A 26,780-nucleotide genomic window follows, 5' to 3' on the forward strand; every position below is an offset into this window, starting at 1 on the left:
ACCACCTCTAACCCTCATTTGAGTTTTGGAAAAAGTATTAAATATCTTTACCCTCTTGCTAGATAGGTAGGCACTTATAGATGCCTTTTTTTTTAATATTTATTTTAGATGTTGATCTTTATTTTTATTTATTTATATGCGGTGCTGAGAATCAAACCCAGTGCCTCACGTATGCTAGGCAAGCGCTCTGCCACTGAGCCACAACTCCAGTCCTTGCCTTTTCTTTTTTAATTTTAAAAAAGTAAATGCAAGTTGCCAACTTAATCTCTTTTCTGTGTTGTTTTGACTTGGGGAATCTTGGGTCAAGTGGTTTCTCTTATTGTCACATGTGTTAGAATTTCAGATATGAATACTTATGTCTTTGTGGAGTTCATTTGCATTCTCAACATTTATAAAAATGAATGTTTGTTTTAAAATAGTGATTAGCTATTTAAGATTTAAGTATGAAAGAGCTTGGTGGTTGGAAACCGCAGAGTTTATAGTTATCTATATATAATCTCTGTGTCTTGATGAATGAGGGCTCAATGTAGCTACAGAATCCTCTTTTGTGGTTTTCAGAGAAGAGTAGGAATAGGTCCCCACAAACCTATATGTGCTCTTTTTCTGGTTGATCATTCCTTATTATCAATATTATTAATGCCTTTGCGTATATGTGTTGCAATCTGCATTCTAAAATTTGCCCGAATGTAAACTATCTGTGATGTATTTTATTTTCTCAAAAGAAATATTTTTGGTGTGAGAACTTCGATGTGAACAGTTCATGTAGAGTGATCCTTTTAATTAGATAACTTTTATTTAATTATCTGTACAATACATATTTACAGACATTTTACATGCACATATACACATAGCTTTGATTTGATATGTTCCCTGATGGTACATCTTCATTTTGATTAAGGGAAAAGATTTGTGGATTGGGTTTGAATTCCAGTTAGCCAAGAGTTCAGTCTTTTGCATTTTGATTCAGTTATTCTTTTCTTCCCGTATACATTTGCAGTGTCTTATTTCCCTCCTTGGAGTACTTGCTGTGTCCACATTAGACTATCTCTTTGAATGCTTCAGAAAGTTATTGACCTTAACCTTCATTGTTATATTCTTTATATGGTGTAATACTTTTCTCTGTGTCTGATCATAAATATATGTCCTTACCCTTCTCTCCCCATGCCTGAGAATTCCTCAAGTCATTTTCAGACTTCTAGAGTAATTTCTTTCGATGAATTAGACTTTGAATTTACTTTCATATTATTATATACCCCTTGTTCTTGTAACTGTATGGTAAGGAGAAATTAATCAATGTATTTTTCCTTACACTGGCTTCTTCCTTTGATCAGCTCTCTTCATACATCATAGATGTCCTCTAACCTGAAGTTATAGATATGGGCCAGAAAAAGCAAGGTTGTTCAGTTTTCACTGTGGGGAAGGCCATACCTATATTAATGAGCATGGTACATGTGTCAGATCAGATGAACAAAATTCAAAGAATTAACTTTTGAACCAAGTCTGTTAGATTTACAGCAGAGCATTCATTACCCTAAATTTCTAATTTAAAAGCCCATAGTAATTTAGGAATCCTTGGTTCTAGAACTAGTTTGATTCTAGTTCTAGGTTGCTATTCTCTAAGCTTTAGTTTCCTCATCTATAAAACTAGAGGATTGAATTAGAAGTTCTTAGGGTCATTGCAGTCACTTGAATCTAGTTTATCATTGTAGTTTTGATCTTTTTCTGAACTGCCACTTTAGGAACAAAAATGCTTCCTTAAAATGAAAAGATGGAAAGAAGCAAAAAAAGAAGACAGAAGAAAAAAAAACCCTCAAACTAACTCACTGTTTCCTTTCATGTCCAGATCATTACTTTACTTGAAATGATTTATTGGAACCCTCTTTTTCTTTTTCAGTTATTTTTTAGTTGTAGATGGACACAATATCTTTATTTTTATGTGGTGCTGAGGATGGAACCCAGTGCCTCCCACATTCAAGGCAAGCACTCTTCCACTAAGTTATAATCCCAGGCCCTGGAACCCTATTTTTGAAGCAAAAATAAAACTAGTTGTCTACCTACAGCTTTGCCATCTAAAATGTAATACAAGATGATGGCATCTCTTTTGATATCTTTGTAGTAGTACTTAAGTCACAGAGATGTACATGTGATGGCTTAAAGGTAGTATCTGTTAGGCATCACCTTTTAGAGATGCAAACTTTTGGCTAGAACTGTGTTGATAACTTACTTTACATACATAAATTAACATACCTAGAAAGACATCATTTTATTCATTTGTAGTGCTTTATCCTATATTGTCGTATAAAATACTTGGTACTTAGAATGTTGACATGCATGTCTCTGTTTAGAAAGTGTTGATAATGATTAGATTCCTTGCATTTTGTAAGATGTATCTTTTATATAGTATATTTTATGAATTTCAGTTAATCTGATGAAGTTGCATTACTTTCTTAGAGCTTTACCATTTTTATTTTACCTGTTTATTCATTTTTCAATTAATTTTTCTATATTTCTTTTATAAATAAAATGGGAATGATTCTGTGTTGCTGATTATGATATCTTCAGTCTCACTTTGTCTTGCTTTCAAACAGATCTCTCACCTGCCACCAGCATAATAAAAATATTTGAATTCCATCACTATTCATGAAGCCATTCTTTTGGGTACATAATCATCTTATGAGGGAATTTTTCCACCGTGGGCACAGAGCCATTGTACTCCTCACTTTTGTATAGAACAGTTTAATTCAATTGCTTCTGCTTTTGTTTTTAGGAAAACACATGAGGGTGGAACAGCACTCCAGGTCAGGAAACCTTATCAGTTTCCACTGGTGTTTCATACGTACTCTGTTTTTGTATGTCACTCTAAAGGCTCAAACTGTGATGCTGTAAAGACATGGAAAATGATTCTTTCTTAGGGTTGGAGGAAGTGATGACTAGTGTGTTTTTTTGCCGGTAGTATCTGATAATCCCCCCTCCCTTTAGCTATTCTAGGCATGTTTAGTTGTCAGGCGTTGTCGGACTAAATTGCTAAAAATAACAAATAAGGGGAAGACTGTTCTAAGACCAGCTATTGCCACTGTCTGTAATCTGTTTAATTTAGTTCCTAGGGAGAAAGGGCAAAAGGAACATGGTGCCATTCTCACTGAATGGATTTTTTTGTTTAAAGTGCTGACAAGAACATTGTTTGAGCTCTCCCTTTTACCAAACCCCATAGGGCTTGTGTACCCACATCCACTTACAGTGTTGAGCCAGAACCTGGGGGCTCAAAGAGCATGCTCTGATTCAGTGGTTGTGCTAGAGATTAACCAGGCAATTGTGGGCCTTTGCTTGTCTTTTAATGTGGCTTTTGACAGTGGAAATGTGCAGTTAACCTATAAGAGAGAGGGAGGGAGGGAGGAAGGGGGAGGGAAGGGGTTAGAAATGGAGTTAGTGTGTGGAGAAGAAAAAAAAAAAAAATCTCTTTAGTACTGTCCCCTAATTTAACTGTTTAGAATCAGGTTGTTTGACAGAATTAACTACACATGAGACTAATACTACCCATACTGCCTGTATAAAAGCTCCACTTTGATTTGGCTCTGGACCTCTCTGATCCTTGACTTGTTCCTAATAAAATAAATAACTGTAGAGATAACAATAGTACTTATTTGTAAAGCTATTGAAGATCACTGAAGGAATGATTTAAATGCCTTTCTTAACCCTTGCCATGTATTTAGTAGTGATTGAGTATGAAAATCAGGATCAGATTTTCTGTTACATTTCTAGTATTTTATGTTCTTTGTTGACTCATGAGCGCTTACTGATTTTTGTATACTGAAGTTTCATCCGAAATCTTTTCCTTTTTACCGTTCTGTTTTTGGGGGTGAAGGGTGTCTGAACTTGACTACTTTTAACACCAAAGAAAAAATGTGTTTTTAATTAGAGGTTCTTAGAAGGAGGACATGGGAATTTATTGGGAAAGCCCTATATTAATATAGAACCTTGTGTTTAACTACAGCTTTGTGATCTGAGTATTTAGACCACATAGGCTTTGGGAACACTTGCTTTTAAGACATTTCTTAAGTTGCCAGCCTGCCTCATTCTCTAATCAGATGGAAAACTTGCATTATCTAGGTGAGAGATATTGGCAGCTTGGTGCCAGAATAGTGGCAGTGGATGTAGTCAGACCCTGGATAGATTTTTTAAAAAATATTTTCTCTTTTAGTAGTAGATGGATACAGTAAACCTTTATTTTTCTGTGGTGCTGAGGATTGAATCCAGTGCCTTACGTGTGCTAGGCCACTGAGCCACAACCACAGAGCCACAACCCCAGCCCTATCTGGATAGATTTTAAGGTAGAGATAAGATGTGTCACAAGATAAGATGTGTAGGGGTGAAAGGGAGGGGTTTAAAAAGACTAAAGCTTTGGATTTGTGATAAGGGATCATACTTTTTTCCTCTTCCTCATAATTTTCACTGTCCAGTCGTGGATGTCTGAGATGGTTTCATGGGAGAGCAGGCATTTCTCATGAGCTGTGTTGTTGTTGTTTGGACTGAACCCTGGGGCACTTAACCACTGAGCCACATCCCCAGTCCTTTTAAAATTTTGAGGCAGCATCTTGCTAAATTGCTGAGGCTGCCTTTGAAGTTGTTCTCCTGCCTCAGATTTCCCAAATTGCTGGGATTACAGGCATACACCATCACACCTGATTCTCTTGAGTTTTGAAAGTTAGTTGGAATTTTGCTAGATGGGACTGCAGCTGAGAAGAAAAGGTATTTCAAATCAAAGATAGTGTGGACAAGGGCTGGGGATATAGCTTAGTTGGTAGAGTGCTTGCCTTGCAAGCACAAGGCATAGGAAAAAAAAAAAAAATAGTGTAGACAAAAATCTGGAAGTGGACTGATATTTGTCCTGGAGTGTTACAATGGGAAATTAGGCTGGAAAGTTTCATGGGAAAGGATTTGAAGTTAACATGAATGAAATCAGCATTGCTTCTGTTCACTTTTTCTGTGTATTACCTATTCTGGGCAAGTAACTATTCCCAGTGCCAGTGTGATTCATTCTCTGATTTGCACAGAGCATTCCATGTGGACTCCACAGAGATTATACTGCTGCAGACATTCCACATGTTTGTAGGAATAGATGTGCTATTGCTAATTCATAGATCAATGTTCTCTAGTCATTTTCTTTTTTTTTCTTTTTTGCAGTGCTGGGGTTTGAACCCAGCGCCTTGTGCTTGCAAGGCAAGCACTCTACCAACTGAGCTACATCCCCAGCTCTCTCTAGTCATTTTCAAATTTCAAAACTAATTTTAAAAGCAAATTGTAAGTTTGGTTTGGGACATGTTATCTTTGTGATACTGACATCCAGGTAGAGGTGTTGAATAGATAATTGGATATATATAAATCTAGAACTCTAGGCTACTGAAATAAAATTTTCTATAAATTGTCAATTTATAGGTGGTATTTAAAATATTGTACTGGATTAGGTCAACTAAGGGAAAAAGGTAGAGAAAGTTCAGGTTTGTGACCTGAACCCTGGGTCTCTTTAGTAAGTGTAAAGTGCTTTCAGAGATATGGACAATGTACAGTGTGAGTCCAGAGAACTGAGTGACTATCCACTGGGGCAATCGTCTGCTGAAAAAGTCCAGGCTGAAAGATTGTGACCAATGCCCTCCATGGTTAGGGAGCTATTCCTTTTAGAATAATTTTTGATTTTATCTTAAGGGTTCTTAGCAAGTATTACTCTTTTCTTTGCTCTGATGTGCATAATGAATTTGAACTCTGACACTGCCAATTGAAAGTTGGGCAGAGGGATGTAAAAAAATTTCATCTTTTTAATATCCTTTGCCTTTTTTTACTGATAAAGATTTAGTTAAAAGATGAGGCCTAGTTTGTAGCAATAACAGGTTTCTGATACTGATCAAGTTAGGTATATAAAGTATATGTTCTTATTCACAAATCCGTGGAAGGGTGGGACAGCCACAGGTATTTCTCTGCAGAGGCAGCCAGAACCTGTCTTCAAGACTTACCAAAGAAATATGTGCCTTCTGCATGCGGTCAGTTCCTGGTAGAGTCAAAGAGGCGGAGCCATGGTTTCTTCTCCTGTGCCTTTTAGGAAAGATACTGGTCTTCTCAAGAGCAGTAACAACTATAGCTAATGAAAATTGCAAGGAGAATAAGCATCTCTTATAAAGAAACACCTGCCTTCTAACTTCATACACAAATCACTTAGTACTATGCCTGTCACATAGTAAATATTCACTAAATATTTACATATGGTACATGCTTAGCGACTGTTTTTTAATTGAGCATATTGCCCCCCAGTGCTGATAAGATAAAAGGTGCCAGAGAGAGGTTTTGCGTGCCTGTAATACCAATTGTTCAGGAGGCTGAGGCAGAGAGATCACAAATTCAAGGCCAGCCTTGGCAGTGTAGTGAGATCCTGTTTCAAAATAAAATTTAAAATAAGGGTTGGGGATGTAACTCAGTGGTGGAGTGACCCTGGGTTCAATCCCCAGTACTACAGCCCCTCCACAGCATAAAGCATAAAAAAGGACAAATGCTATTTTATACACAATTTTTACTAAAGTTAAATTAACAAACACATGTGTCTTTCCACCCAGATTTAATGAATGTTACATTTTATAATTACTTTGGTGCATGTGTGTTTTATGCAAAAATCAAACAATACTTAATGAAACATCTCTCCCACCCTTAATGCTAATCTTACCTCCATTGCTCAGAGCATTTACTATTTTAAGAGTTTGGTCTGTGTCTCCCTATTCCAGGTTATATATGCATCCTGTATTTGGCAAATGACACGTTCATCTTTCAACAGTTTGCCTTGTTTCATTCAACAGCAGATTATTGAACTCTATCCACCCTAGTAAATCTGTGTAGCTCATTCATGTCAGTTGCTGTAGGGTAGTCCATAAAAATCTGTAACTTTCTGTATTTTATTTAAAGGATCCAGTATTGATAGTTTCAGTATATACCATGTAAATGTGGCCAAAGGGCTTGGTGACTCCTCTGTGAAGTGTAAATATAGCCATGGGTAGGGCTATTCGATGGGTTTAAGGATGGAAGTGACACCAGGTCAGTGGTAACTGTTGTTCTTGTTTCCTAATAGCCATGAATTCTGTGGTGAAGCCATCTCATGAACTTGGTTGCCTCTGTTTATGTTTTGAAAATGGCAATCACATGTTCTTTTCAGAGCCAGAGTCAGAGAATGAGGGGGATCAGAGTGGGAACCCAGGATTCCAGGTTCTGAACTCCAGCCATTATACCATTTATTTTTACTTTTAAAGAAATGGGGATTCTTATGCAGTGGTTGGATAGTCTGAGTGTCTGGGCCATCTAATATTTATGGTCCTTTTCTTATAAAATGATAAACATCCAGACACTAACTCTTTTGGGTAAGAGATTATGAGTGGTTTCTAAATGGCCTGGCGTCTGGAAGTTGAAGAAAGAGCAAAATGAAAACCACCCCTTGAATCATGTTTGCAAAGAGAATTGTGCCAAGGGCTTTTTATTACTCCAGTGTCATTATAAATTTAATTAGTATTATGTCAGCTACTTAGATCAGAGCAAATAGCATATTAAAACTCCATTCTGTTTATCCCAGTTCCTTGGTAACTTGGTGGGTGTGGAGTTGGGGACAAGTGACAGTCGTGACGTTTGGTCTATAGAGTGATTTCATCATGGTCTAATTCCTATATCGGGCTGAATAAAGAAATGGGTGATGTGGACCTGACCTCTCAGTACCTTTCAGAACACTCAGAGCTATGAACAAAGAAAGATCCTTGTTGCTTTGGTGACCTAGACAGGTATACCTATGAGTTTTTCTTTTACTTAATGAAAAGAAAGCTAGGGGTTTTGGAAAGTTATAAATAGTCCTTTGATATGGGAGCATATTTGTAGTTCTCCAATTCTGCCCTCTGCTGACCCATACAAATCAGCCCAGGCGGTGCCTATGAGTCATGCATCTGTGCTTTCGGGCTTTGAGCTCTTGCTTGTTTTCACTGTCTCCAGGTCCTTTTATGGGTTTCCGGTTGCCGTATCTCTGTTTTTTTAGTTGTATAAATATGTTACTTGATTGGAAAGTAATAATGTGATCACATAGAAATTTCCTTGCCCTTGTTTGTCCATTGGCTCTCCTAGAGTTTACTATATTAACACATTAATCTAAATGCTTAGTGCTGCTTCTTACAACATTGAAGTTAATTTTCATAAAATTTCAGAAATAAGTGCCAGTACCCTAGTCAGTTTGTGTATTACTCTAAGTCTTTGGGTGGAATACAGACTGATTTGCTGGTGAAAATAGTTTATTCTAGAAACTTGCTTGGCTGGGCCTGTTTTCAGACAGTTTTGCTGTCCCTTTCTTTACCCCTTGTCCTGCAACATTTTGAGAACAGTTCCTTTTTTTAAAAAATTGAGGTAAAATTCATGTACTATAAAATTCAGTGTTGCATAACCATTACCACTGATTCTAGAATATTTTCATCACTCCAGAAAGGAATGCATTACCTCTCAAACAGTCACTGCCCATTCCACCATTAGCCAAACACAAAGCAATCATTGATCTATTTTCTGTCTTTGTAGATTTCCTGTTCTGTATGTTCATATAATAATGTGGCTTAGTGTGTGTGACTTCTTTCACTTACCTTGTTTTCAGGGTTCATTCATGTTGTAGCAGGTATCAATACTTTATTTCTTCTTTTGCCCGAGTAATATTGCATTATATGGATATCCTACATTTGATCTATTCATCAGTTGATGAACATCTGCATTCCATTTTTTGGCTGTTACAAATAATGCAATGAACATTCACAAGTTTTTGTTTAAATACTTTATTTCTCTTGGGCGTATACCTCAGTGTGGTGGAATTGCTGGGTCATGGTAATTTTATGTTTTAACTTCTTGAGTAACTGCCAGATTATTTTCCATAGCAGCTGAGCCTTTTTGCATTCCCACCAGCAACCTATGAGGATTCTAGTTTCTTCCGCATTCTTGCCAGTACTTGTTATTTTCTGTTTTTGATTATAGCCATTCTAGTTGGTGTAAAGTAATATCTCATTATGTTTTTTATTTGTATTTCCATAATGATTAATTATGTTGAACATTTTTTCATGTGCTTAAAGGTCAGCAATTTCTCTCCATTGGATAAATGTTTGTTCAAGTCCTTTGCTTGTTTTTTAACTTTCTTAACAAAAATCTTTGTCTTTTTGTTGTCAAGTTGTAAAAAGATTGGAATTCTGGGTTGTTTGGAGCAGAGAGCAGGGTTAGAGTGACTCTAGGTTTTGGCCACACACACCTGCGTGTTATCCTGCCCTCAACTGAGTTGAGTCAGTTACACCTCCACTTCTAAGAATGCAAGGTGTTGTCCTTCCTTCCTCTTTCAGCAGCAGACACACCTTAACTTGCCTTTACTGTGCCTGCAGGTCAAATTCCACTGCCACACTGCTTACTTCATTCTGTTGCTCTTCCTCTAAGACTTAGACTATTAAAGATGAAATTTTGGGACTTTTTGTGTTGTTATCATCTGCTTATTTGGTAGTTTTCATAGTGCCTCTAGTCCTTCTGATTGATTATTAAAAACATTTGAGTTTTTAATCCTTAAAAATAACATATTGAGAACTTGTTGATTTTGTAAAATGTATTTTCATGTTTCTTTATTATGTACTGGGTACATTTCTTTGTCTTCTGTGATGGGGTTTAGACGTCTGTTCTGTGTAGGCTCTAATGTTTAGTTTGTTTGAGAAAGGAATCAGATTGCAGGGTTGGGTTTCTTGGTGGTGATATTGGTAGTAGTGCTGTTGGTGCTTCTTCTTCTTTTTTTTTTTTTTTGATTTTTTGCTCAGTTCCTGAAACAAATACATTTCATGTTTACTATCCTTTTAGTATATTTGTGCCGCGCAGAATTCTCAGATGTGGCATTGTGTGATCTCTGAAGAACATTCTCTTGGCTCCTTAATTTCCTGAACGTAGCATTTCAGTCCTTCTTAGCATTTCCTTGGGTATAATTATACCAATGCTCCTATAACTTCGTGTTGGGCCTGTGCAAAACCCAGTGTCTCTTTGAAGATAAGAAGTAAAATTATTTGCCCTGACATTGTATTGCATGTGTACGACTCTTGAGGCTCATCTATGACAGTTCAAATATCAGCTTATTTTCTTTCATGGAACTGTAGGGTCAGGTCTCAAGTTGGAAGATATCCTAGAGGCCACTTGATATAGTGCTTCCCTCTCTAGCCCCTGGCCATTTCTGTTTGCTATTGTAACTTCCTTATTTGAACACATCTAGTGATTTCTAGCTATTGCACCCTTTTTCCTGAATTACTCTTGATATCTTTAACACAGCCTCTCCCTGTTAGTATTATTTGCTAGTTCTTCTTCTTTCCAGTTTTCCAGTGTCAAAGTTATTTAGGGCTGAGTCCTCTTACTCAGTGTTCTTTCTATGAATTTCATCCATTCTCTTTAGGTCCTACCCTTACGGAAAATTATATCTCTATCCCAGATTGCTTCTGTGGACTTCAGAGCCAACCTAGTCTTCTTTTTACATCTCACTTTAATGTCTCACAAGTGCCTTAAATTTAGTAGGGTGCAAACAAAACTCATAATACTCCCTTTCAGACTTGGTCTCAGTGGATCACGGGATGCCTTATCCCGGTGAAAGAAACACCAGCCAGTGTGCAAGCCCAAGTGAGGCACATTGGGAGGTCATTCTTTTCACAGTTCTGAGGATTGAACCCAGGAATGCTTTACCACTGAGCTACAACCCCAGCCCATTTTATATTTTGAGACAGGGTCTTGTTGAGTGTACATGCTGGCCTGAATTTGAGATTCTCCTGTCTCAGCCTCCTGAGTATCTGGGATTTCAGGTGTGTGCCACTATGCCCAGCTAGGAGGTTATTCCTGACATTGCACCCCTCCCCGCAATTTCTGATCCCTAATGAAGGTTATGGTGAAGGACTTGGTGAAGTTCTATTGTTTATTTTCCTATTTCTTAAATCTGCTTTTTTCCATCTCCACTGTCACCACCATACTCTTTGCAAAGACTGTTGCAGTGGTCTCCTAATTGTTTTCAGTACTCACACTTGTATTGTCTAACCAGTCCTTCTGAATCTTTTACATCATAGGACCTGGAAAATTGTATTTACACAATTCCCTGGGGTAACTGGGCAAGAGTGCTCAGAGTTGGAGGCAGCTGCTCAGGACTCCACCTAGCTGCTCCAGGGGCCACAGGGATCAGTATGTTGAGTACCATTTATTATCTCTTCATGACTCAGAGCATTCTGTGGGAAGCTATTCTAATTCATTATACTTCAGTCAGAGACTCTTCAGTGGAGATTTGATTTTTGTCACTTTTGCTTAAAACCTAATGACCTTCTGTTGCCACTAAGATAAATACCAAGACTTTAATATGTTGAGGTCCTGCATGAGTGCCTCCATAATGTACCAGTAAAAAAATGTGGGAGTAAGCTGGGCGTGGTAGCCCATGCCTGTAATTTCAGCATTTCAGAAGGCTGAAGCAGAAGGATCTTGAGTTCAAAGCCAGCCTTAGCAACTTAACGACACCCTGTCTCAAAATAAAAGATAAAAAGGACTGTGGATGTCGCTCAGGGGTTAAGTGCCCTTGGGTTCAATCCACAGACCTGGGGGGAGTGGTGGGTGAGACGTTGCATGATTTGATTCAGTCTCACTAGCCTCATCTCTCTACTCATTCATTCTTTCTCCATGCTTCAGTTTTACTGACTATCATTCAGTTCCCCAAACATGCCATGCTCCATTTGGCCTTTTGCACATGCTGCTTCCATTACTCTAGAGTTGCTCCTTTCCCTCCAGCTTGAACCTTTCCACTTAATTAATTCCTCCTCATCCTTCAGACCTAAGTTCAAAAGTGCCTCTGTGGTTTCTTTGATTATATCAGGTGTTTACTGCATTAGACTGTGCTTTCCCTCAGACCCCTAACTTAACAGTGGTAGTTCAATGTCCATGTGTCCCTTGATAGTGAACTGCTCTAATCTTAGTGCTCATGCACATTAGAGCATCCCATACATCTCTGAAACATAATGTTGGGTGCTCAATAAATGTTGGTATAATGAATTGTGTGCTAGCTTTTGGTGCTGGAGTGAAGCATTAATCAAATCAGACAAGATCCCTACTCTTTTTTGGGGGGGGAGGTGCTGAGGGCTTTGAACCTAGGGCCTCATTGCATGCCAGGCAAGCACTTTACCACTGAGCCACATCCCCAGCCCAAGATTCCTATTCTTATAGAACTTACACTGAGATGCAAACAAGAACTAAGTAAGAACTCCATCTTGTAATGGAGGTGGTATTTGAGAGAGTAAATGGGGACTATTTTTAGTTGAGCATTCAGGAAAGGCCTTTTACAAGGTGAAATTTCAGCCAAGATCTGAATAAAAAGAAGCAGCTAGTCTCTTAAAAGTATCTTAAAGAACATTCCAGGTGGAAGGCATACATAGTAAAATGTCTTAAGACAGGAATAAGTTGGTGGAGTTATTTAAGCTGTTGAGAAGGGAGTGTGGCAGTATGGTTGGTGGGGGCCAGATCACGTACAGCCTTACTGCCCAGGTTAAGGAATTTGGATTTTATTCTAAGTGTGACAGGAAGCCAGAAGAGGGTTTGAGCAGAGAGAGTAACCTGATTCGCATGTTAAGATAAAAATGTTAGATGTCTAAGGTAAGGGATAATGCAGTTTAGACTAGTATGGTAGTAATGATGTTAGAAGGGTATGGTTTGGGAATATATTGGAACTAAATTAGTATGAGTTGCTAATGATATTGGAAGTTAGTATTTGCTGGTGGGGGAGGTAGGGTTTGAGGGGGGGAAAAAAGAATTGGGCATAGCTCCTGGTTTTTTTTTTTGGGGGGGTAACTTTTTGTACTGGGGATTAAACCCAGAGGCACTTAACCACTGAACCACATCTCCAGTACTATTTATTTATTTATTTATTTGGTACTGGGAACCACTGAGCCACATCCCCAGCCTTTTAAAATATTTTTATTTAGAGACAGGGTCTTGCTAAGTTTCTTAGGGCCCCTCTAAGATGCTGAGACTGGCTATGAACTTCGATCCTCCTGCCTCAGCCTCCCAAGTCACTGATATTACAGACATGCGACACTGTGCCCTATCTATTTATTTATTTTTATTTTGAGGCAGGGTCCCACTAAATTGCTTAGGCCCTTGCTAGGTTGCTGAGGCTGGTCTTGAACTTGCAATCTTCTGGTCTCGGCCTCCTGAGTCGCTTGGATTACAGGCGTGCACCACCATGACCAGCTCTTTTTGTAAGTTTTGAAATTGAGCAATTGGATGAGTGCTATTTACTGAGATGGGGAAGATGGGAAGGGAGTGGGATGACTGTAAATCAGTGTTGTGTGTGCTTTAAACATGTTGGAGGGTTGGAGATATAAATTTGGGAATCATGGTTTTCAAAGGTATGACATGGCTGAGAGTGTCTAGGAGGTGTTCCTGAAAGGAAGGAGGGGAGGAGTTCCAGAGCAGCTTCCTAGAAACCAACAGGTTTGAAAGTTGAGCAGAGGAGGGGCTGTTAGTTGGCAAGGGGAACTTAGAAGGGCAGTTGGTGGTATAGGAGGAAAGTAGGATGTGGTGCTATAAAAACTAAGATAAGGAGGTATTTCAAGGATTGTGTTGAGTCAGGTGTGGTGGCACACACCTGTAATCCCAGCTACTCTGGAGGCTGAGGCAGGAGGATTGCAAATTTGTCAGCCTGGGCAATTTAGGTCCTGTTTTAAAAAATAGAAAGAACTGAGAGTGTAGCTTAGTGATAGAGTGCTTGCCCAGCATGCAGGAAACCCTAGGTTCAGTCCCTGATACCTCAAAAAAGAAAAAGAAAAAAAAAAAAAAAAAAAAAAAAGAACTTTGTTGAATACAAGAGATCAAGTTACACAATAATAGAGAAGTGGCCCGTGCTTTGGGCAATATCAAGGTCACTGGACCTGGACCACAGTTAGTTTATTGTGCCAGGTGGAAGCATTGTTGGAGAGGGCTGAGGAGCAAGTGGAAGTGGAGGCAGCTACTAAAAACAGTTGACTCAAAAAGTTTTGCTAAGGAGGGGTGAAAAGGGGGCTGTGAGGTCAAGAAAGGAGTTTTTAATGGTTTGCCTCACCAAGAAGGATCTTATCGAGAAAGAAATAGAGGACTAAGAAGAAAGGATAACTTTGTGAGTTAAGTTTTTGAGAAGGCACATAGGGAAGGAATCACTATCTAAATTGAAGTGTTGTTTTGATTCCTTTAAAAACACAAGGACCCTATGCATTTCAACAATAAGGAAAGAAAATACTCTATATAAGCGTAGGTCAGTTAGTAGATTTGGTAGTGGGAAGAAGAGTGACTGATTGCTTTTATTTTCTTAGCTGAGGGGAAGGAGTATAGAAGATTTGAGGAGACGACAAATTTTGAAAAACAGTTGTTCTGGAGAGCAAACAAGTGAATGTATTAAGGAAATTCAATAGAATTTCCTCCTGATAGTGTTGAGTGCCCATTTGATATTCATGGCCCTGAATTTTAAACAAGACTATTTGGCACAGTTGAGTGTATTCTTCCAGAAACATTGTGCTGTTTGGTATAGGCATGGAGTGTGTGGGTAATTGGTTTTAACCTGGGGTTGGCATTTTGCCAGGTAAGTGCAACAGCTTGGTGGCAGGGTGGGGGGCAAGAGAGAGATGGTATGCACGAGGGGAATAATTATGAATGATAGACCTGGGTTCATCTAAGCTGGGTTAGAGGGGAAAAGGCCATGAAAATATAATGAACAGTGAAGAATTTGTTGAGTGATGAGGCTAAAGAAATGCTGGGTGAAGAGTTATTGGATGGAAGTGACTAGAAGAATATGAGGTAGTGGTAGTGAAATTGAAATTTCAGGGTAGTACAATTATTGGTATTATTGACAAGATCTATGTGCCTTGGACTGGATGTCCAGAGTGGGATAAAGTAAAAATTGTTAGGGGAGAAGAGGTCATGTATTGGATGGATCATGTGTATTTTAGTTGAAATTAACTTTCATTGCATAATCAGTGGTATAGAGAAAGACAGAGCCATTGATGGAGAAGGGCTAATACCCAGCCTGTTGGAGAGGGAATCATGTGGGGGTGCATGATTCCATGAATTTCAAGAACCAGGGTTGTTGAAGGAAAAAGGGTAAGAGGTAGTTTGGCAGTGAGATGACTGAATGGAAAGATGAACAGATGGAAATTTATGCTTTTATTAGATAGCTTTCATTGAAAGTTTAAAGGCTCTGAAATCTCTACTGGATGTACTCAATTCTACTCTTAAAACTCCATCTTTTTTAAGAAGAGAGATTGGTAAATTATAGGCTGCTGGCCAGATCCAGCCTACCTGTTTTTGTGGTTTGGAAGCACAGCTGTGTCCATTACTGACACCACACCCATTGATTTGCACATAGTCTGGGGCTGCCTTTGTGCTACAGTGGCAGAGGTGAGTAGTAACACAGCCCCACAAAGACTGAAATATTTATTATCTGGCTCTTTATAGGAAAAAAATGCTGTGTTCTGATTTAGAGCAGTGGGTCTCTTACTTTAGTGTGCCTCAGAAGCACCTAGAGGGCTGTAAATAGAGATTGCTTGCTTATTCAGTGGTTCTGGGTTGGAGCTCAAGAATGCACATTTCTGACAAGTTCTTGGGTGATGCTGATGCTTCTGGTATATTAACCACACTTTAAGAGCCATTGCTTTAGATATATATATATACACACACACACACACATACCCTTAATCTTCTGAACCATATATCCTGACCTACTTCAATGCTATAACTTGACATGATTTACTGGATTGTCATTATTGCTTTGCAGCTTAGTGAAATGCAGTGCTTCTTTGGATGAAGTCTTATCAGTGCCAGTGCATTTGAACAGTTGCCATTCCTAGGTTTGCCTTAACTATGATCTTTCTTCTTTGTCTTCCTAGGTTATCAGAGGCCTGGACTTTCTCTGGGACTCAAAAGTAGTTTGAGTATTAGGGCGAGTAGCAGTAGGTAGTGATCACCTAAATCTTAGGGAGACCAAGTGGCTTACCACTGTAGATTGGAAGAAGTAAGATTTTCCCCGCCACCCCAGTGTGTCTGCTTTAATGTGCTTGAGTAGTATAGTAGAGGTTTGTCATGGCAGATTTGAGTTGGAGGTTGTTGCTAGCTGATCATAGAGAAGGGTCTGGGAGTCTGATCTCACACAGTAGCAGTATCAGTCCCTTGGCAGGTCAACCACACCTGAGAGAAAAATAAGGAAAAATATGAGTGGTGTTTCTAAAAGAGTTCCTAGAATATGCAGGGACAGTAATCCCTTCTGAGCTTTCTCTTTAGTCTCTTGCTCATGTCTAAGCTTGCTTTGTCTTTCTTTGAGCTTGTCTCCCAGTACTGTATTCAGCAGTAGCATAGAGCCTAGTGTGTCCTCAGTAGTAAAGTAAATGTACGCAGTGAGTTCACAAATGGTTATATCTTGGGCTTTCTTAGCATCAAATATAGGGTCAAGCTTCACCTGCTCTTTCTCTTTGCTGAGTGCTCCTCACCTGTTTAGGTCATGGGAGCACTTATTCTGTCAGAGCTCTGCCTTGTTCCTGGTGACCACAGTCTCCTGCACCCCCACCCTCCCATCATTTCCCTTTCTGATTTCTCTACTTGTGCCTTGTTGCCTTTCTTTTTTTCTTTTTCCTTTTGTTTCACCTGCCTTCCACATTTTGTTCCCTGTCTACCAAGCAGGCTCCTTCAGCCCCTTGACTCTTGCTAAACTTGCCCATGAGGCAGCTGGCATCCTCTTACCACCTCTAGTTCTGTGACTGAGAGAAGACAAGAGTCAGTGAGGCTCTTGGGCTTTTAATTTGAAAGTCATGGGGAGAGGCAGTGAGAAGACAGCCTTTACTTCAGTTTTGTTTTTTTATTATTTAATTTAATTTTTAAAATTTTATTTATTTACTTTTATTAATGGTAGTGCTTAAAGTTGTCAGGGGTCTACAGAACCTGGAAGCTTGGAGTCAACACAGGGGAGAGGTATTTAGCCAGGGTAGGTGAGACTCAGAGCAGAAGGTCATAGAATACCAAAGACAGAAGAGAACCTAAGACTGCCTTGTGTGTTGCCCTTGTAGCCTGGATTAGAGGTGGGGGGCCAGCCAGAAGAGCTGCTTTGGTCCACCATGTCTCCCTTTTCCTCTAAGCTCCATTTTACTTGTTTTATTTGTTTAGTCTTTAAGACAAGAGTTCATCTGAAGAAAGGGTTCTGTTGCTAAAGAAAAAAAGGGGACAGAGTAGGACCCACTGATCTTGTCTGAATTCTCATTTTGTAAATGGAAAAATAGGAAAAAACTTTTTTATATCCTAAGGCATGACAGACAGGAAAATAATACTAATTTAGAGAAGGAGAGCTAGAGACAAAGTTCCTAAGAAAAGAAAGAAGTCTATAGAGATAGCATCACAAGATGAATTACCTCAGGAGTCTGAGAGATTGTGTAACATCAAGAAACTTCTAGGGACTTGAACCTCTTCCCTTCCAAAGAGAATGAGTATGAAATGCCAGCCCCTCAGTCTGCCTCCTAGAAAAAGAACCTCAGGCTGATGAGCAATGACTAGCGATGTCACTTCCCCTTGTGATGCTGAGCCCCACAGGAAATCTCAGAATTTCTCATCAGGACAAGGCCCCACAAGAATGTCACTGCACCCAGAGCTTTGTGGTTTGATGCCATTGTAGAATTTCCTAGGGACAGGGTTCTGAGGGAGATTGCTCAGCAAGACAGAAAGAGGCTGCCTTGAGAACAGCACATGCTTTCCCAGGACTGCTGGTAAATGTGTGAGCTCCACTTGCCCCCTGAAACTTACAGGAGAGTGATTGTCCCTGCATGTCTTATAGCAACCCTGAAGCCAACATCAAATGGAACAGTTTATTAAGGATTTCAGAGTCCGGGACATGGGGAATTGAGACTGTTTTGTAGTTTTCCAAATCAACCTGCTTAAGCCTAAGAACTTGACCTTTAGGGCCTATTCTGTAGATAAGAGAAAGGCTTTGATGTTCCCATTGGGATCAGTGAGACTGAGTTTTAGATATTTGTATATCTGGGGAGCAAGAGGTTAAGGGGCAACGCCAAAACAATTGCAATTGCAAGACAATTGCAAAGAACAGTAAGTTTCTGTCTTTGCTTCATCAGTTGCATGTTCCTCATTTATTTAAATTAGGAAAACATCAATGTGTGGACGAGTTAAATCCATAGACATCATATTCCCATAAATACACTATAGTCAACAAGGGACAAGTTCCTATTATGTGCTAGCCATTCTTCTAGACAGTAGAATAGAAGAATATCGTGGGACAGAACACAGTCCTTCCCTTGTGGACCTTTCTTGTTAGGGAAGCCAGATAGATATTGTTTTAGGTGGTGATAAATGCTACTGAGAAAAATCTGGATAAGGAGAATAGGGTATATAGGGTGGCACATAATCAAGAGGGCCTTTCAGATAAGGTTGCACTTGAGAAAGACCTGAAGGAAGTAAGAGAACAAGTAAGGTTAGATGGATATCTGGGGAAGCAGGTTCCTACACAGAGAGAATAGCAAAGGGCAGGCACCAGCAGGAATAGAAACCTGGTGGGCTGGAGAAACAGAAGCCAGTATGGCTGGAGCTGAAGCAATGAGAGGGAGAGTTATCAAAGATTAGAGACTTAGCTGAGAGTGAGACCATGCATGGCTTTCTCACAGTTGAAAAGCACTATGTTCTGAATGTTTTTGTTTTCCCCAACCTTCCATCTCCAAATTCATAGGTTGAAAAACCTGTGGTGATATTAGGAGATGAGACATTGGGGAGGTGATTTGATCATGAGGCTGGAGCCTTCAAATAGGATTAGTGCCCTTATAAAAAGAGGCCAGGGGAGCTTGTTTGGCTTTCTATCATATGAGGACACAGTGAGACGGCGCTATCTGAACCAGAAAGTGATCCTCACTAGTACTGAATCTGTCTTGGTCTTGGACATCCAGCCTTCAGAACTGTGAGCAATAAATTCCTGTTGTTTATAAGCCACTCTGTGGTGTTTTGTTTTAGCAGCCCAAAAGTGGTGAAGCTTTGCCTTTTAAGATGGGGTGCCATTGGAGGACTTTTAAGTGTTAAGAGATGATTAGCCACAGTGGAAAAGGAACCAAAGGGTGAAGAGCAGAAATAAGGAAACTTCCTAGGAATCTAAACTTTAAGGTCAGATTCTGGATACATTTTAAGACAGAGGTAACAGGTTTTGTTGCTTAGTTGGATGTTGGGTGTGAAAGATTCAAGGATAATGTAAAATGTTCTTGTCTAGAGCAGTTGTACAAATGGAGCTGTCGTTTACAGAAATGGAGGAGACTGCATTTCACAGAATTTCTGACTTGACTAATAGTTTTATAAATAAGCTATGGAGATTCAAGGAAGAAAAAGATTAATCATTGGTTCCTTAATCTTCTTCATTTTCTCTGACAGCATTTATATTTGGTAATTCTGCCATTTATTTTTGGGATGAGTATGATCCTGGCATGTATACTTTTAGGGACACTTACCTAGGTCTCTGCATAAGTGTGGCTTACATAAGAGCTTTGGGATAAACTATCTGGGGCCAGTCTTTCAGGTGCTGCCATGGCTGCCTATTATCACAAACTGTTGGCGCAAAGCAACAGAAATTTCTTCTTTCACGGTTCTGGAGGCTTGGATCCAAAACCAAGGTATTACAGAGCCATGCTCCCTCCAAAACATTTAGGGAACCATCCTTCCTTGCCTCTTCTAGCTTTCTTATAGACCAGTCACTTCAGTCTCTGCCTCCACCAAGTGTGGCATTCTTTCTCTGCATCCCTGCCTTCACGTGGCCTTCTTGTAAGGACATTAAACATTGGGTTTAGGGTCTTTTGTTATCCAGTATGACCTCGATTTAGCTTAGTTATATGTGCAAAGACCCTCTTTCCAAATAAGGTCATTTTCACAGGTACCAGAAATTAGAATTTCAGCCTGTTTGTAAAATATGACTCAACCTCCTTTCTTTTTTTTGGGTTTGATTATGAGGATCTTGTGGACTTAAATCTGCTTGAGGATGAGATAGGAACATTGAAATAGTTGGAAAATGTGACCCACTGTGCTAGGGCTGCCCCATCTGTTGGAATTAATTTTTTTAAAAAGAATTTGTTAAGTTTATTTAAACTAATTAAAGATTGATAAGCTCATTTGCATTATTTTTTGAAACTTGAAGACCTTAGGATTTTTAGGTGGTAAAATGGAAGACAAAAAGAAGAGATGTTATGGAACAAACAATTTTTAAAGCTGAGAATTACAAAACCTGAATTTGGCCAGAGGCCTGGCAGTAGGGTACACAGACCTTGATGGTGTTCCAGGTTTATGGTTTTGCCAGATGTGACAGCAAGTTGGTCAGGTTTGAATACAGCAGACGTGGGTCCCTGAGCACAGGCTATGGCAGGAGAGAACCCTGCTTCTTCCATCAGCTCAGCCTTTAAGAGACTGGGCCCAAAGGTGCCAGGTGGTACGTGTTACTCACTCTGGCTGCTGCCCCCCTCTGTGCAACACCCAGTGTGTACATTCTTCAGCAGTGTGTCAGGAGTTAAGATGTGCCTCTTTTTAACTTACAAGTCTAAGGGTTGTTTATCAAAGGAAGTTCAAATTCCCACTCTGCTATCATAATGATAGAACTATATCATGTTTGGCAGTGTAATTAAATAAAATTCCTTAGCAACAGTGTACATTTGTGGCCACTGAATTGTTCTCATGGTCACAGTTTTATAGAGCCCCTGTTGTATTGCGAGAGGAAGTATGTGCAAATTGGCAGATGGGAGATGAGTAAAGAGACCAGGTTCTTTCTAGCAGTAAAGAAAATTAAGGAGGATAAGTAGTAATCAGAGGTTCGCACAAAAGCCAATGAAGATTTGTTTTGTCTGTGACATTTGGCTCCTATAGGGAAAAACCTCAGAATGTATCATATAATAAACATCTAGACAGAGTGGAAGAAGTTAAAGATGGGGACATGTACATCGGGCACCCGATAGGTTTGCTGGTGAAGGTAACGAAGAATAAATTGTTTAGATTTTCCCATGACAGTGGTGGCAGTGTTCAAGCAAAGCCTGTGGAGCAGGTTATGTTGCCTGCCCTCTGCCCCAGCCTATCTTGGACTTCCCTGGATCATATGGGCACTTGGGTGAAGAGGCAGGGGCTGAGAAGGGCATTGGTGGCACCTAGGCTGCCTGAACCAGACTCCGTATTACTGGCTTCAGCCTGGCTCAGTCACATGCATGGTGGGAGGGCATAATTTTGAGTATTCCTTCAGGACATGAATTGTATTACTCCAAATGAAAACCTTCATTTCATGTCTGCTAAGTGGGGATACAGCCACAACTATGTCCTCAGGGGAGGGAGCAGTGGTAAAGCCACCATACTTCTGGGGTGAGCACAGGGCAAATAATGTACACACATCATTTCCTTTGACTAATCTTTTGTAATAGTGGTCCAGATGTTGCTTCTGAAAGTAGTTAAATTCTTTGTCTAGTTGAGATTTTTAATTTAGGACCCAGATGGGGCAGGAGGTAAACTTCCAAAAGGTCTGCTTTTGTCGGTGTGTCACTGTCCTGGATTCCCGGCAGCAGCAATTTCATTAGAAAAGCAGATTCCACCCTGACTCATCTGCCTCAATGAGACGGGTGATCTGACTCTCTGTACTCACAGCAGCCTATAGCCCACTGGACAGACCAATGTACACTGTCCGCTCTGTGGCATTGGTGTGCTATGGGCACCTGGCCTGAGCCATGGAAAACAGTCTGTCAGTGGTCAGAAGCTTTGTCCTGGAATTTCCTGGTCTTTGTCTGGTAAAACTTCATGTACTGAGATGCCTGTTTTTAGAGCCCACTTCCTTCTGAGAGAAGAGTGCAGCTGCCTGCCCTCCACAGGGCATTTCTGCTTCCTGTACCAGGCCACTGCCTCTCCTTGCCCATTGGTCTACCTGTGGGTTGCAGGTGACGGAAGCACTGTGGGTGCACCTTGCTTCCAGTAGACAAGTATGCTTCTGGAAAACTGATTAGAGGAGATGCCATAACCTTTGAGCATAAAAGCTGCATCTGCCAACCTGGCCTGTTCACCCTGATCCTAACCCTTCTTTCTCATATTGCAGCAGAAAAAGTCCTACCTGGAGCGGAGTGTTAAGGAAGCTGAGGACAACATCCGGGAGATGCTGATGGCGCGAAGGGCACAGTAGGAGCCTCTAAGGGGAAGTTCTTCTCTTACCTCTCCCCTCCTGGCAAGGGTGGAGGGGCCTTTGCAGGGTAACAGTTTCCCTCTGCCTGGATGGACATTTTTATCTGAATGGCTTAGCAACCCCACATTTTCTGTATTGTCTCAAACTCCTTTTAGGTCCCACCCTTTTAACTTTCCCCCAGCTCTGCCTGCTGTCCCTGCCTGGGACACTCTTCTCTCCTGGGATGAGCCATGAACTCCCAGAAGAGGAAAAATGGGAACCAGGGCAGATGGGAAGCACTGCCTGATCCTGCCACTTGGCAGGCTGGTCAGGCCAATAAAAGGCTTTTGTTCCACTCTGCTGTCTGCTTTTCTTGAATCAAGGGATGAGAAGGAAGGAATGGGCAGTGGCATCTCCTTCACAATGAAGCCTTTCCCTTGTTGCAGAGTGGAGTCTTGTCCTCTTCTGTCTTCCCTTTGGCTCTTTGACCCCCAATTCCTGGGCCTCTGTGTAGCATGCAGGTGTACCACGCAAATAAGATGATTTAAGTTCATAGCTTAAGCATGGCTTCTCTGTGGCAGCTGGCCTCAAGATTCCTTTCCCTGCTTTCCCCCAAACATTCCAAAAGAAAGTTCAGTAGCAATCAGCACCTCCAAGTCCATCTCCTTTGACCAGTATCTAAGATGGACACTATGATCCTGAAGCCAGAGAGAGGCTTAGGGGCAGTGGTGTGTTGGACCTGGACCTGCTCAGGAAAATCAGTGCCAACCTTCAGGAATTTCGTTGCAAGCCAGTTATTAGACAGTCATTATTAAAATCTAAATTATGTACCAGAAATTATATATTAAAAACAAGGACAGTAAATATTCAAAACTCATCCTTTCCTAATTGGCCACTGCATATGCTCTTGAGATTAGGAATCTACTGTATTCTGGGGGTAGGGAGTACTACTCGATAGCGTGCTTCTGTGCCATGGCATGGTGGGGGCGTTTACATCATAAGACAAAAGAGATGTTACAAAATACTTTTTTTCTAAGGAGCTAGAACTAGTAGTTAAATGTATATTGGTACAGCATTACTTCTGATTGCAACAGGCAGGAAGAGGTTGGCGGGGAGCTGTCAGCTGTGGCCTCTGATAAAAACAGGAGGAAAGCTAAACCCATTCTGTGGCAGTTCAGCGCCACCCCGTGGCCAAAGGTGAAATGAGTGACATAGCTGAGTAGAAGGAAGAGGTGGGTGGGAACAACCCACGTGAATGAGGGCTCCTCAGCTTCTAGAGATGAGGCCTGGGAAGCCCAGTTACTAAGAGGCTGGCTCCTTTCCTAAACCATGGGCAAAAGCAAATCTGAACCATACTGATGAATGCTCCTGAGTCCGTGAGAGTGGCACTAAGGAGGTGAAGGACACCTACCTGGTCTGGGAGCCTGCCTTCCTCATAACATCCACACTGTTGGTAAAGTGGCCAGAATGAAAAATTAAAGAGGCTCCTTATCATGCCCTGGACGGTGGCCACTAAATTACGTTACCCACATTTTTACCAGCCTTAGTGAGCAGACGAATAGTTAGTAATGGAATTCAGGATACACAGGAAGCAGAGACCCGAGGCACTTAGATTATCTGGAATAATTTAGACAATGGAGGTTTGGACATGTTTATTGAAATAGGGTGTTAGCAGAGAAATCATTCAGTGGTGTTAAATAAATCTCGTCACTACCTTGAATGTATAATTTAAAAATTATAAATATATATTTCATAACTAAGCCTTTGGCCAAAAAATAAAAGGAGAGTCATTTAGCACATTTGTTAAAGATCAATAAGAAATGGATTTTGAACATTAAAAAGATCAAGTCACTGAATTAAACAGCAGCAACCCTCACTAATCTAGAATCCCATAGTGTTGAAGGTAGAGGTGTCTGCAGAGCTAGTCACTTATTACAGCAATCAGAAGAGATGGGGTGGGCACACCTATTGGAGGTGGCAGTTGAATTGTCGAGGCAGGAGGGCTGGGCTGATCAGGTAAGCATGTCCCAGAGGCAGCAGCAACAGAGAGCAGTCCAGCAGGCTGTGAGGCATGTGGATGGGCCCAGGTCATCTCTTCTTTGGTCTTCCACCACATACACTGGAGGGAGAAAGGGAGGGTGAGAATAATCTGATGCAGACCTCAGGCCTTCAAAGTTAATGTCTCAGGACCAAGGAAGGGCCACAGCTGGCAAAAGCCATTAAATAGCCTGGGTGCAGTCTTTTTGCTCCTACACATGCAGTAGATGAGGAAGAGCAGTTCATCAACTATTTTTATTCCTTCAGACTAAGGACACAATCAGTCTCACAAGAATGAGTACTAGGGAGATTACAGAGCAGCCCTGTGCCTGGGGAGCCAGAGTTGGCAAACCCTAGGTGGTTGATAAGCCAAGGAGTATTAGATCTTCCACCTTACAGGAGTCTGGGAGGTATTTCATCACCTAGGAGTTAAGAGGAACAGGAATAAAATCTCCTAAAAAAAGGGCTTTAAGCCTCGAAAGAAAAACCAGGAACCCTATTTTTTTTTTCCCCCTTCTTGTACCCTGGAAATACACCGTTGCAGAATGTGCCTCCAAACTATGCTGGGACACAAAGCATTAAAGCAGGCAGGGAAGAAAGCTTGGTCAAGTGGGACAGATGGCTGGAACCACATGGGGTGGTCTCCTGAGTTTGGTGCTCTATTTTTCATTAGAGGGTGTTGGAAGTCTGAGTGCTAACCAGATCCACAGGTCAAGAAGAACCCCCCACCACTCTTTACTTGTCAGCTGACTTGTGCAGGATCTCTTCTAAATGACTGGTAGTCACTTTTTAAAAATCTTAAAACAACCATCATCAAACTCAAGCAGTTACAAACTTTTGTAAAGCTCATGAATGTATGAATCTTCTAAATTAGAGCAGTCCTTTTGGCAGTTTCCTTTCAGTTCTATTTCTGTGTTTTGTATCTATTTTTATACCTCTTCTCTTGGTGGCTTCTCTCTGGAGCCGGTGTCGTAGCTAGAATGCGCTGGCTTAGCAGGGAGCTTTCCCAATCCTCCCCTTGTATCAGTGGCCCTCTCCGGGGACCTTCCTCTTCTTCCTTTCATGGCACAGTTTTAACCCACCCATTTTAATTTGATCTCATTTAGCAACATAGGCAAAGGTGGTCTGAACTGGGAGATGACCCACCCCCAACAGAAAGCCTTGTCATGGGGAGAGGCCGACCTGTTTGTTCTGAGGCTTCATAAGGTACATTCCCCAATTAATCCTTACAAGAATCCCAAGATAGATAGGTAACACCATTAGTCACTTCACCGATGAGGAATTCAGCTTAGAGAGGTAGTCTCTTGTTCCAGCAGAGACGTGACCAGGCAGAGTCCGGGCAGGGTCTAAGTCTAGGCCTTTGTAGCAAGCCAGTCCTTGCTCAGGCCCAATTGGGATAGAAAAGGGACCGGGAAGAACATAGGGGTGACTGGGGCTACAGTGCAGTCCTCTCCCACACCCAGCCAGAGCCCCGACCCACTGGAGCGTGGGCACTCCAGGGCCTGTGGTCACTGCAGCAGGAAAGCCCCTGGCAGAGAGTCAGTCATCAGTATCTGCCTGGATGACCTGTCCATGTCCCCTGCCTCCTCTATTCCTTTAGGGCAGCTGTGGAAGGGAAATAAAACACAGTGGGCTCCACAGCCCATGTAATAACTCCTCTGCCAGCTCTAGAACTAACCTACTTGACTTACATGTAGGACTTCGCCGGCTGCAGGCTAGAGTTTGTCCTGCCGAGCCTGGTCTGTGAGAGGTCTCATTTAGAGAGGTGTTCATAAGAGCCAGGACCAAGATGAAAGCCTTTCACCTGGTACCACATAACCCTAACTGCCCTGAGGAATAAATAGGTGCAGGACACCCACCTCCCCAACCCCAAGGACAGGGCTAGAGCAACTGTCGTGCTTTTCTCTCTTGTCAGAACTACTGAGCCTCAGCAGCTGAAGTGGGGAAACAAAATGTCCTAGTCCTGTTTCCTCTGTTGCTTTTCTCCTCAGCTCAGCCAAGGTCATTCTTGCTGGGGCTTATTTTACATCATATTCTCAGAAACCTGGGGAACTAGGAACTTTGAGCTCATTACTCTCAGTTAATGCTGACAGAGGTTAGAAATGGTGGGTGGCTACAGAACCAGACTTTAAACTGGAGGGCTGTCAGCTGTGACAGGTGAGTGCCCACACAACCCTTTGAATTTCCAGGAGCACTGAGTCTTCACAGAGTCCTTATGACTTTCCCCCCTTTAATCAACTTAGGACAGACCTACCCTTGAGCATCAGGAGGGTGAAGGTAGCTAGAGGGTGGAATCTGAAGGCAGGAGTGGCCTGTGCTTTCCTTTTCAAGTCACTCCAAGCCAGGGGTGACTGGCCCAGGAGAAAGCCATAAGGCACCTCCCAGTTCCTCAAAGCAAGGCTTTGATGCCCAGAAATGGCAAACTTTCGAATGGTATCTTTTTTGAGCCACATCACCAGCCCTTATACAGGTTCTTACAAAGTTGCTTAGGGCCTCACTAAGCTGCTGAGGCTGGCCTCAAACTTGAGATCCTACTGCCCAG

General features: G+C 41.1%; 2 protein-coding genes across 6 annotated transcripts in view; one reads left to right on the top strand and one right to left on the bottom strand.

The window, feature by feature from the left end:
- The window catches only part of PFDN1 (prefoldin subunit 1), a 59,455-nt gene extending 36,899 nt beyond the window's left edge, over positions 1–22,556 (top strand). The window contains exon 4 of the mRNA XM_079144013.1: positions 22,139–22,556. Within this exon, the coding sequence (XP_079000139.1) occupies positions 22,139–22,222 (84 nt within the window). The 3' untranslated portion in view covers positions 22,223–22,556. The remainder of the gene's footprint in view (positions 1–22,138) is intronic.
- A 1,282-nt stretch (positions 22,557–23,838) lies between these two features.
- CYSTM1 (cysteine rich transmembrane module containing 1) overlaps positions 23,839–26,780 on the bottom strand; it is a 65,390-nt gene continuing 62,448 nt past the window's right edge. For all 5 annotated transcript variants that reach the window (XM_079144008.1, XM_079144006.1, XM_079144005.1 and 2 more), the window contains one exon: positions 23,839–24,320. In XM_079144008.1, coding sequence (XP_079000134.1) covers positions 24,123–24,320 — 198 coding nt within the window. In that variant the 3' untranslated portion in view covers positions 23,839–24,122. The remainder of the gene's footprint in view (positions 24,321–26,780) is intronic.

This window comes from Sciurus vulgaris, assembly GCF_902686455.1.
Source record: "Sciurus vulgaris genome assembly, chromosome: 6".
Taxonomy (NCBI): Eukaryota; Metazoa; Chordata; class Mammalia; order Rodentia; family Sciuridae; genus Sciurus; species Sciurus vulgaris.